This window comes from Myotis lucifugus, unplaced genomic scaffold (assembly GCF_000147115.1).
Source record: "Myotis lucifugus unplaced genomic scaffold, Myoluc2.0 scaffold_3, whole genome shotgun sequence".
Classification (NCBI taxonomy): Eukaryota; Metazoa; Chordata; class Mammalia; order Chiroptera; family Vespertilionidae; genus Myotis; species Myotis lucifugus.
This window is the reverse complement of record NW_005871051.1, coordinates 7,760,168-7,772,686: the sequence shown is the minus strand read 5'-3', so window position 1 is coordinate 7,772,686 and position 12,519 is coordinate 7,760,168. Positions and strand designations below refer to the sequence as shown.

Sequence of the window (12,519 nt, the reverse complement as noted above, 5' to 3'; positions counted from 1 at the left end):
TGATTCTGGTCAAGGGCATGTGCAGGAGGAAACCATTCGATGTGTTTCTCTCACTTCGATATTTCTCTCTGTCTTTCCCCTCTCTCTACCACGTTCTCTAAAAATCAATGGAAAAATATCCTCGAGTGAGGATTAAAAAAAATTACATTTATCTCATCTAATTTTACTGACACTTGGTTTACATATCAATTGCCCACTCTTACCTTTTATTGCTAGTTTCCAAACCAATTAAGGTACTTGGACAACAAAGGAAGATGTGCTACCTACACAAAGCCATAGAAGATGACAGGTGGGGTGGGAATAAATTTAACAATTTATTTTTTTTAGAAACATGGTGCTAGGAGCTATGAATACTTACAGTTTTAAAATTTGACTGAAAGTTTTAAAATTTAAATTAGTCTAGAAGTTAAATGTTTTGTCAGAAATAAAGCCTGCATCTAATTAAATTCTACGTTCATCACTCATAACTAGGTCTAAAATGTTAGCTATTTAACCATAAACACAGCATAAAATAATAATAACTAGGGTACATTCTTGGAACTAAATTTACAAATGAAATTCAGGAGTGTCAAAAATAAGCTCACCTTCAACACTTTTCATTTTTCTTCCTTTCTCGCTAACTGTACTTGGCATATTTCCTTCAGTTGACTGAAGGAAAAATGCGTTTTAAAAAGTCTTTAAGAACAGCATAAACAAAAAAAGTGGATTAAATACAATGCTATCAATAAAAAGTATTAAATATAAAACTTATCAGTACTAAAGTGTTAATGTTAAAAGATACTTAATTTGTTTTTGAAAAAGCTCCAATATTTCTTTGCTTAGTGAGACTGACCATTTTTCTAAAAGTTTATTAGCTATTTTTTCCTATAAAAGCTGCTATTCATGTTTTTTATCCATTTATCAATAGTATGTTTTCTTACCAATCTGTATAAGCTCTTTATAAGTAATATAGTTATTATCCCTTTCTATCCTATATTTTGCAATTATTTTCACCCATCTTTGTTTTCTTCTCAATTTGGTTTGGTTTTTGGTTAGTGCTCTCTCATTTCTTAATAATAAATTCATTATGTTAAGTATATGACATAATAAATAAATTTAGAAATTCTGTTTTTTCCACAATTGAGAATTAGTAATTTAGTGCTAATAAGAATTCCAGCCCGGCCATGGTGCCTCAGTGGTTGAGTGTCGACCTATGAACCAGAAGGTCACAGTTCGATTCCCAGTCAAGGCACATACCCAGGTTGCCTGCTCGATCCTCGATCATGCAGAAGGCAGTCAATCAATGATTCTCTCTCATCATTGATGTTTCTATCTCTCTCTCCCTCTTCTTTCCTCTTTAAAATAAATAAAAAAATATTTTTAAAAAAAGAATTCCAGCAAAACAGAAGGACAAACAAGCCTCAATTTTAGTGTGTCACTTAGAAGGGAAACTTCAAAATGCATAAAAAAAGAACTGTATTATTTTCCACAATGTTACTTGGTTTGTAAAAGAATTCAATATAAATTTTCTAAGTGGGCGTTTTCCTCACCAAAGTGTAATGTAAAATTTTTACTATCTCTTTGAGACAGTGATCCAAGCTTCTTCCTTGGAGGATGTTACCAGTTCATACTTAGTTTCAATAACTTGACCCTCCACAGGCAGCAGGTGCAGTCTCCTCACCAATACACTCAGAAGTACTGTGGTCACCATATACGCAAACCTAGTCAGGAAGAAAGTTGACTGGTTACTATTAACAATGACACTTTAATTATATCTGACGCCTTTCCTTTCACTTTATCATCTCACCTTAACTCTGGGCATTCCTGTGTGCCTGAGAATCCAAGCAAGGAGAAAGTATTCATTACTGACTCATCATTAAACCGGTCTGGATCAAACCTAAAAAGAAGATTGGTATTTAATTTTTAAAAAGTCATCCCAGTATATTAATTAAAAAAAAGAAGTTTGGGGGCTAATTACAATAGAACGCCATTGGCCTTTTACATATTTCCACTGTAAGAGCACAGATAAATAATGTTTTAAAAACTACTGAAAATAAAAACTGCTGTCACATTATATTTAAATTTCACCTATTATTATGTTCCCCAATTATTCAACATATATCTTTTGTCTCTTTGTGCTTATTTTATTATTCTATACCAGAGGTGGAGAACATCTGGCCTATGACTGTATAAGACCTGAGAAATCATTTGGTCTGGCCCTGCCAAAACATTAGAGGTGTTAATTAAATGTCTGACCAAATATAGCAGGCTAATTTTTAAGTTGATAATTTTGTATGGCTGTGAATGATGTTATAAATATCCAAATGGCCCTTGGCAGAAAAAAGGTTCCCCATTCCTACTAAAATAATAGATGCAAAATACTTTTCTCTGGAACCAATAATGAATAAGATTTCGACACAAGTTTACATCATTGTATGAGATATAAAGATAAATCATACAAAATCACATAGTAAATATTTACATTTAAGTGTCTTCAACATATCTGTTACATGAGACCATCTGATCAATATGTAAGGTAGTCTACATTGCCTTTTCAATTAAATTTATTGCTTAAAATTGGAGACATCAGACTTAAAAACTTATATTCATCAATTATGTTACACTCAGACTTACTAATAACTGAAGGAAATAAGGAGGCTAAGTTTTTTTTTATTGTACACAATTTTACTCTGTAAAAAATTGCAGGGAAAATGGATATATTAAAACAAAACAAATAGATCATAAAATTTTGTCTTAAAAAGAAATGTTTCTTTGAAAAGATCAACAAAATTGATAAACACTTAACCAGACTCAAAAAGGAAAAAGAGAGAGGACCCTAATAAATATAATTAGGAATGAAGGAGAGAAGTAACAACTGACACCACAGAAATACAAAGGATTATAAAACAATATTATGAACAACTATATGCCAACATATTGGGTAACTGAAAAAAATAGATAAATTTCTAGAAACATACAATATTTCAAGAATGAATCAAGAAGAAACAAAACCTGAACAGATCAATTACAACAAAAGAAATAGAAGCAGTAATCTAAAAACTGAGGCCAGCATTACCCTAATTCCAAAAACAGATAAAGACACTACAAAGAAAGAAAATTATAGACCAGTATCTAAATTCAAGAGGAGAAAAGACTCCAAAGCTCACTTTTTGAGGCCAGCATTACCCTAATTCCAAAAACAGATAAAGACACTACAAAGAAAGAAAATTATAGACCAGTATCTCTAATGAACAGAGATGCTAAAATCCTCAACAAAGTATGGCTCAGTGGTTGAGCGTTGACCTATAAATCAGGAGATCAAGGTTCAATTCCTGGTCAGGGCATATGCCCGGGTTTTGGGCTAGCTCCCCAGTGTGGGGAGTGCAGGAGGCAACCGATCAATGATTCTCTCTCATCGTTGATGTTTTTCTCTCTTCTTTCCCTCTCCCTTCCACTCTGAAATCAATAAAAATATATATATTTTTAAAAAGAATGTACCTCTGGATTTTCCAAAAGGGATGGGTAAGGAGGTATCAAACTTCAGAAAGCTTTTCCTTAGCATACAACAGCATTACTAACATTTCCTAAATTTAATTACATTTGATTCCTAAAAATGATTTCCACATTTAGCATATATTTCTTTTTTTTAATTTTTATTGCTTAAAGTATTACAAAGAGTAATACATATGTCTCCTCCCCCCTGCCCTGACCTTCCCCCGCCTCCCCTATCCCGCAGTGTCTTGTGTCCATTGGTTATGCTTATATGCATGCATACAAGTCCTTTGGCTGATCTCGTACTGCCCCCCCCGCCAACACTCCCCAGCCTTCCCGCTGTAGTTTGACAGTCTGTTCCATGCTGCTCTGCCTCTGTATCTATTTTTGTTCATCAGTTTATAATGGTCTTTATTATCCATAAATGAGTGAGATCATGTGGTATTTTTTTTTCATTGACTGGCTTATTTCACTTAGCATAATGCTCTCCAGTTCCATCCATGCTGTTGCAAATGGTAAGAGTTCCTCTTTTTTATAGCAGCATAGTATTCCATCATGTAGATGTACCACAGTTTTCTAATCCATTCATCTACTGATGGGCACTTAGGCTGTTTCCAAATCTTAGCTATGGTAAATTGTGCTGCTATGAACATAGGGATGCATATATCCTTTCTGATTGGTATTTCTGGTTTCTTGGGATATATTCCTAGAAGTGGGATCACTGGGTCAAATGGGAGTTCCAGTTTTAACTTTTTGAGGAAACTCCATACTGTCTTCCATATTGGCTGCAGCAGTCTGCATTCCCACCAGCAGTGCACGAGTGTTCCCTTTTCTCCGCATCCTCAATTTCTTTCTCTGTTTTTCAATTTGCAACCTAGATTTTCTGATCTGCCAATGCATATCTTTACTTTTGCTATAAAAGCCACTTGGAATATAAAAATTTACTTAATTTTTACTTATAGCATATTTCAAAGGATTGCTATTTTATTAATAGATTTCCTTTAATATCATTATAATATTAAAAGCCAAAATGATAGAAACACTTAATATGTCCTATCCTTATCCTCCAAAAGAAGGTTTCCTAGTACTTCAACCATGTCACCAACCCTGCCTCCTGATTTTCACACAGTTGTTTTACTCTCAATCAACTCCATATATAATCTTCTTCTAGGACAGTAAATCCTAACCATTTCCTTAGGATTTTACTAGATGCCTATTTAAGAGGCAAACAAAAGCAGCTGTTCTCCAGCTTTTCCCTCCCTCACCATTCTCACATACAACACTTATACACACAAAACATATTTTCTGAATTTGACTAAAGCACTTAATAGTTGAGACAAATTAACCAAAAAAAAAAAAAATTCCAAAATTTCACTGAAATTAAAAGATAGTTGTAGAGATCAGGTAGTTAAACAGATCTTAGGATAGAAGTGGTAACAGGAGAGACATAGAGTAGCAGACAGCAGATTCATGAAAGGAAAAGTAGTGAGTGAGCAGAAGATACAAAGGGAAGATATAAATGTATCATTGTCACATACTGTTTTCTCCTCAAAAATTAGAAAAGTAATGCAACACATGAAAACACATAAAAATCAATCATCACATGACAGTGACAGATATTTCATACTTGTATGGTGATGGCCAAGTACTGGGATCTTGAAGTACCACACCAAGGGCATAAAGAACAAGGGTCTGCAAACAAACATAAATGTCTTCTAGTTAGTCAAGGCCTAACAAAGCAAAGCGACTCCCAGAAAGCCAGCTCATCCTAATTGCTCTTTTAATGTAGACAATGAATACAAAATAAAAATATAAAACAACAGAAGAAAACAGAGGCCATGACTTTGGTAATCTTACAGTGAGGAAGGCATTCCTAAGCCTGTCACAAAAGCCATAAAGTAATAACAGATTTAACTATATAAAAATTTTAAAAACTGCATCCTGTCAAAACAAAAAAATACCAAACCATATCAAATAGAAAGAAAAAATACTTGTGTAATATACAAAAAGACATGTATATTATACAAAGTGTATAATATACAAAAAGCATGTATAATATACAAAAAGACATATAAGCTCACTGGAAAGAACAGTGAGTTACAAGCAGATAATTCACAAGACAAGAAATACAAACTGTTTATATATGAAAAGCTGTTCAATCTCTCCAAAAATTAGGAAAAAGCAAATTAAAATCATAAGACAGTTTTTCATATAAAATTCACAAAATATATACGATTTATAAATCTATAGGTGGTGATGATATGGAGACAAAAAGCTTTTTCATACATTATTGCTAACAATATAAATTGTCTTTTAGATAACAATTTAAATTCAACATACATATGCACTTTGACCCAAAAAACTCCATTTCTACAGCTCTATCCAATATCTGTCCAAGTATATAATTTGAAATAATAAAAAAATAGATCTAATTTCCATTTCTGAGAACTGCTTAAATAAATCATGGTAATGGATTACTATGCAGCCATTAAAAATGAGTTGGCCCTAGCCGGTTTGGATAGTGTGTTGGCCTGCGGACTGAAGGGCCCCGGGTGTGATTCCAGTCAAGGGCACATGCCCGGGTTATGGGCTTGATCCCCAGTTGGGGCGTACAGGAGGCAGCCGATCAATGACTCTCTCTCATCATTGATGTTTCTATCTCTCTCTCCCTCTCCCTTCCTCTCTGAAATCAATAAAAATATATTTTAAAAATAATAATAATGAGTTGGATCTGTATCAAGTGCCAGCTATACTAGTAGTCATGATACACTCAATAAAAGAAAATTAAAGAACAATATATAAAGAGTAACCTTTCACATATAAATTCAGTTTTTAAAACATATACACATATCTATGTGTATATACATACACAGAATAATATACACACACAGAAAAAGATCTATAAAAATATACACTAAAGAGAAAGAACTCATGGACATGGACAGTAGTGTGGTGACTGCAAGGGTGTGGTGGTGGGTGGAAGTGGAGGAAGGCATAGGGGGGGAAGTGGTGATGGGAAAAAAGAAAATAACGAAAAAAATACACATTAAACTATTAACAGTAGTACCAATGGGGAAGAGAGCTTTTCTTTTATATAGTTTGAACTTTAGAACAGGCATATATTATTTTGTCATTTTAAATGACTGTGCCTTTGATTTTATAATAGGTAGCATTTATTGGACACTTTAAACAATAAAATTTAAAAATACACACTAAAAGAGTTGAAAAGAATAACTGAATGAGTTAAGTATACTAAATGTTTCCTACCTCTCTAGGAATAATGAATTTATCGATCTTTCCTTCAATATCTTGAAGCCGGGCAGAAACTGGGGTCAGTTTGGCAGTCCGAACAGTCTCACAAAGCACTTGTCGACAATATCTGTTTAAAAAAATTTTTTTTAGAAGATCTTTAATATGAGAGAGGCAGTATGAAATGTAGAAATATTTCAAAATGTCATTCAACAACTTTCATAACTTGAAATAGTCACATGATGATTGTTGGTTGAAGATATGTTATATAAACATATAAAGTCCATGTGGGTAAAGATTTAAACAAATAAAAACATCTTTAAAAGTATCAAAGAAAATTCAAAGCAATATTTTTATAATTTTTGAGTAGAAAAATCCTATATTTTTAATAAAGTAATTAATAAAAATTTTAATAAAAGACTTTGCTAATAAAAAATTATATAAATAGTGAAACAATGACAGAAATCATAACAAAAAACACAAATAATCTGATTATGGGATTTTTTTATATATTTACAATCATCATACATAAAATTAAGACAACTAGAAAAAAATTTTAAAAGACTAGAAAAAATACAGTAAATATATATTTAATGTATCAAAGCTCTTTAAAAATTCATAATTAAAATAATTAAACACCCCAACAGATATGTGAACAGAGTATACAGAAAAGCAATTAACAAAATAAATACAAATGGCCTGAAAACACATGAAATGATAATCTCATCAACAATGGAAAGACAGCCAATCAGAGCAATTTTTTTTACTTGGCAGATTTGCCAAGATGAAAAAGAATAACATTAGGCAATAATAATAATAATAATGGGGGAAAGACATTGATAGTCAATTGGTGGAAATATAAATTGGTATAACCTTTCTGAAGGATAATTTGGCAACATACAGTATAAGAATATTAAGTGTGCATCACAATGAGAAGAAAATGTATTGAAATCTTGCCACGAACCTGTTCTGTTAAATAGTTTCTATGCAGTATCTCTTTTTTGTTGTTGTTGTTGTTAATCCTCACCTGAGGATATTTTTCCATTGATTTTTAGAGAAAGTGGAAGGGAGAGGTAGAGACAGAGAGAAACATCGATGTGAGAGAGACACACAGATTGGTTGCTTCCTGCATGCACCCTGACCAAGGCCGGGGAACCTGAAACCCAGGTACAAGCCCTTGACTGGAATTGAACCCGGAACCCTTCAGTCCCTGGGCTAACACTATCCACTGAGCCAACTGGCAAGGGCTATGCAGTATCTCTTTTAATCCTTAAAAGAACCTCAAGGATCCCATTATTATTTTAATTTTACAGATTAAAAAAGAATTTAATGAGGCACTATACTATTGCATATATCCTTAAATACTAATCTCATTATTTATTAATAGAAACAATTAGAAATATTAGCAAAGAGGTAAGCATAGGAATGCTAATTTTGTTTATAATATCTAAAAACAACAAAAGAGGAAACATCCTTTCCTTTTTGAACAAATATTTATTGGGTACGTCCTACATTAGAAGCTCTGTGTTAGATACTCAGCTAAAGCAGTGAACAAGACAGATACCTCCAAAGGAACTCAAAATCTAGTTGACAGGGGAAGGGAGAAAAGTGGGGACATCAAGGATGAACAGTTACAAAAGCGCAGTAACTGTTATGATAAAGAAAATTCAGGGAATTGGGGAACACATGGCAGGAGCACCTAACTGGAGGGAGGACTATGCAGAAAAGTAAACACTCGGGCTGAGACCTTCAGGCAAAAACAGGAGGTAGCTAGAAGAGAGAGAAAGAATCTAGACAAAAAAACCGTCTGCAAAACCCAGAAGCTATGAAAGAGTGCTGTGCCTTTGAAGAAACAAAAGAATTTCAGTACAGCTGAATCCAAGAGTATGAAGAGGCACAAGTAATAAGAGATAAGGTAGAAGAGGAATGCAAAGCTAAGCTATTGAAATGCCTCAGAAGCTCATGAAATGCCCCATGAGTTTAAATTTTATCTTTTTTTTTTTTTTTTTTTTTTTTTTTTTTTTTAAATATATTTTATTGATTTTTTACAGAGAGGAAGGGAGAGAGATAGAGAGTTAGAAACATCGATGAGAGAGAAACATCAATCAGCTGCCTCTTGCACACTCCCTACTGGGGATGTGCTCGCAACCAAGGTACATGCCCTTGACCGGAATCGAACCCGGGACCTTTCAGTCCGCAGGCTGACGCTCTATCCACTGAGCCAAACCGGTTACGGCTAAATTTTATCTTAACGGCAACCAGAAGTCGCTGAAGGATTTTAAAGTGGAGAGTCATCTAATCAGATGTGACTCCCCATATATATAGAGATCACTAGCTCAGTGACTCTCATCTTTGGCTACACATTACAATAATCTGAGAGGCTTTTGAAAACCACCAATGTCAGAGCTTGTTGTCTCTGGATTGTTCCCAGGTTATCTGTATTTTTAAAGCACCTGAGGTGATTACAGTCACAGGCTCCAGTAGTCATTTCAAGAATGAATTGGAGGGGAGCAAGATCTAAGACTGTTGAAATGTCCCAGACAAGAACTAAAACTAAACTTCCAACTGAAGTTGTTTGGAAAGCAGAATCAATAAAATTTGATCACTGATTAGTTGTGTTGGGAGTTACTACACTGAAGAATACTGTCCATAAAATATTTAGAGAAAAAAATGGAATTTACAGAAGAGTTATATGTTATGTATTTTTTAATGTTTTTAAATTTTTTGTTTTAAATACATAAGTATATGTGCATAGAAAAATCTGAAAAAAATAGTAAAATGGTTAACAATTTTTATCCCTAAAGGTACATTTATAAAGAATGTACCTTCTACAACTTCTACTTCATACACTTCTGAATTATAAAAATTTCAAAAGACAAGCATGTATTACTCTTAAAATTAAAGATAGCTACATTCAATGTAATAGATAAAACTCCCACCACTTTGAAGACTGTAACAGAAGCCTCCCTGAGAAACCCATGGCTTCGAGTTTTTGCCAATGGCTGTCTCCCTATCTTCGTTTCTAGGGTTGAAAGATGCTCCGAGATAGGGCTGTTTGTTACCCAGACTCAGACTTCCAATCCATTCCTAAGCAGTCACAGCCACTATTTTTAAAAATCTTTTAAATTATTACATGTAAAAAATTCATCTATTTTAAAATAATTTTTATTTTTCAATTATAATTGACATACGTTATTAGTTTCTGATTTCACTTATATGTGGAATCTAAAATATTTTTCATTTATTTCAGATGTATAATTTGATGAGTTTACACAATTGTGTAACCAAAACTACAAGCAAAACACAGAACAAGAACACTTCCCTCACCCTAAAACCTTTACTTCCGTACCTTCATAGCTCATCCCATCCACATTTCTTGCCCCAAACAAGCACGGATCTGCTTTCTATGACACTAGCTTTGCCTTTTCTCTAATTTCGCCTGAGTGAAATCATACTGTAGGCAATCTTTGTGTTTGACTTCTTTCACTTAGCATAATGAGATTTCCATTATGTGTGTATTGATACTGCGTTACTTTTTATTTTAAAAATATCACTTTCCTTACATCAGATTTGTCTTTTAAAAAGTAATTCTATGTTGTGTTCTACCCCATTATAAGTAGATTTAACTGAGAAGTACAATTTCATGGTCTTTTTCCTGTAAATATAACAATAAGGATAACAGGGTAACTGTCCTATTTTTCTTCAAGGCGGCTCCTCCTGTTTTGGGAGTTAGAGGAAGGAGGACAAACTTCTGTGACTCCCTGGTGTTTCTTGAAGCTCTAGCAGAGACCTTCTCTGTAATTGGTTTTCCATATTTGCCAAGAGTCTGTTTCCTCTTAACATTCAACATGTTTAACAGAAGTCTTGTAATAGTTCCAAAAATAATAAAACCGGTCCCCAACATAAAAATGATACATACCACAACACATTGGTTTTTCCTAGTGGCTTTGGTTTTGTTAAATTCCTTTAAATAATTTTTAGTGTCAAATTATGTGGTAGAAATAAAAAGTTTTTCTTCAGAATAATCAAACCACTGAAGAAATGCAGTTCAATGACGTGTGCAGAGGGTGAGAATCGTCTGTACAGAGGCCAGCCCAGGACAGCGTGGCCACCTCAACGCCTAAGACTTCCCGTTAACGATAAGTGGGCGGCTTAACTTCAGTGCTGTATCCCCAGAAGGACAAAGGTTTATTCCAGGTATACGCTTCCGATATAATATCTGTAAGGCTGTTCTTGATCTGATGAAATCTGCTTCTCAAATTGTCAAACATTAACATGAAAAAGTAACCCTAGTTTGTATTTTATCTGACCCTCCCATCACTCCTAAGACAGAGGTTAACGTATTCCGACAATCAATTTCTCTGCTTTATTAGATGTTTGACCAGTGAAAAATTTAGACTTCCTTTTAAATTACTGTGTTACTCTTTATTACTTGGTAATATTCCATAGTACAAATATAATACAATTTGTTTATTCACCAGTTCACAAACATTTGGACTGCTTCCAGTTTTTTGCTATTATAAATAATATTGCTTTTGAACATTTGCAAACAGGTTTGTGTGGCCATTTATTTTTATTTCTCTGGTGAATGCCTAGGCAAAGAATTGCTGGGTCAAATGGTAAGCATCTGTTTAACTCTCTAAGGTCCTGCCACACTGTTTTCCTACAGGACTGTTTTGTTTTCCATTCCCACCACCAAGGTATGAATGTTCCACTTACTTGATTGACATCACTGCTACTATTTTATACAGGCCAATGTAAAGCTTTCCCAGAACTACCGAATGGTTTTAGAACGTAAATTAATTTATTAAAATCTTATGTGAATATTTTAAGTCCTGTAAAGATAGATAGCTTTCCAAGATATTAGCCATTAGCTTTAAATGAGATAGCCAAACTGCTCAAATTTACCTTTTAATGATCTCCTCTTCCTTTTATTGTGTTCTTACCTGAGCTGCTCCATTTTCTCTGGAGTAATAGGACCCTTCCCAAAAACTTGGTCTATCTCTTCATATAGTTTTTTCTGCACTTCTTCAGAGGTGGTTAAAAAACAGATTGCCCAGGTGCACACTAAGTGAAGATTTACATTAATAACAATGAAAATAGCTACTTCACAGTTTGGGTGCAGAATAAGAAAAAAAACAAAAAACCTTTATTTTTTTGTATTTTCCTTTTTTCCCCCTAATACAGAAGATAAATAAATGCTACCAAAAACAAAAAAGTAAAGCAAGACTCTTCACAGGATTTGTATTTCACTGAACAAAACATAAATATTTACAGAATACTCCCCAAAAGAAATAAGGCAATCTGAAAGATTTCTTTCTTAAACTGGCAAACAATTAAAGCCACTTCTTAAACTATTTTATTTTTTCAATCACCATTTATCCCCTCTATACCCTCTTCCACTCCACCCGCCACGCCCCCCCGGCCCCCCACAATCACCACACTGTTGTCAATTGTCTGGTTCACTCAACCTTGTAAAATAAAATACTGATTTATCAGTTTACTCAGGAGCTCTAATGAAATGACTCATACAAATCAAAGTAGCAGGAGCTTTACCTACAAGTCAATATTCTAAATTTTCACTTGTAAGAGTAGATACCCTGGCTTAAGAACTGGGACTGGTTATTGCTTAGGACAGTGGTTCTCAAAAATCCCCTCACACCCACAGATTCTGATTTAGTAGGTTTAGGGTAGGATCGAAGCATCTAACAAATACCACAATTATTTTCATGAACACCAAAATTGGAAAATCACTAGCGTCTGGCTTACTTTTGGTTAAAATGGTTTATGGATTATATT

At 33.8% G+C, this 12,519-nt stretch overlaps 1 protein-coding gene across 1 annotated transcript in view; it reads right to left on the bottom strand.

The window, feature by feature from the left end:
- Nucleotides 1-295: 295 nt before the first annotated feature.
- Nucleotides 296-12,519, bottom strand: part of LOC102437644 (cytochrome P450 20A1) — a 38,918-nt gene continuing 26,694 nt past the window's right edge. Inside the window, exons 10-14 of the mRNA XM_023763209.1 lie at nucleotides 11,667-11,787; nucleotides 6,739-6,850; nucleotides 5,099-5,163; nucleotides 1,787-1,876; nucleotides 296-1,700 (exon numbers count right to left, since the gene is read on the bottom strand). Coding sequence (XP_023618977.1) covers nucleotides 1,553-1,700; nucleotides 1,787-1,876; nucleotides 5,099-5,163; nucleotides 6,739-6,850; nucleotides 11,667-11,787 — 536 coding nt within the window. The 3' untranslated portion in view covers nucleotides 296-1,552. The remainder of the gene's footprint in view (nucleotides 1,701-1,786; nucleotides 1,877-5,098; nucleotides 5,164-6,738; nucleotides 6,851-11,666; nucleotides 11,788-12,519) is intronic.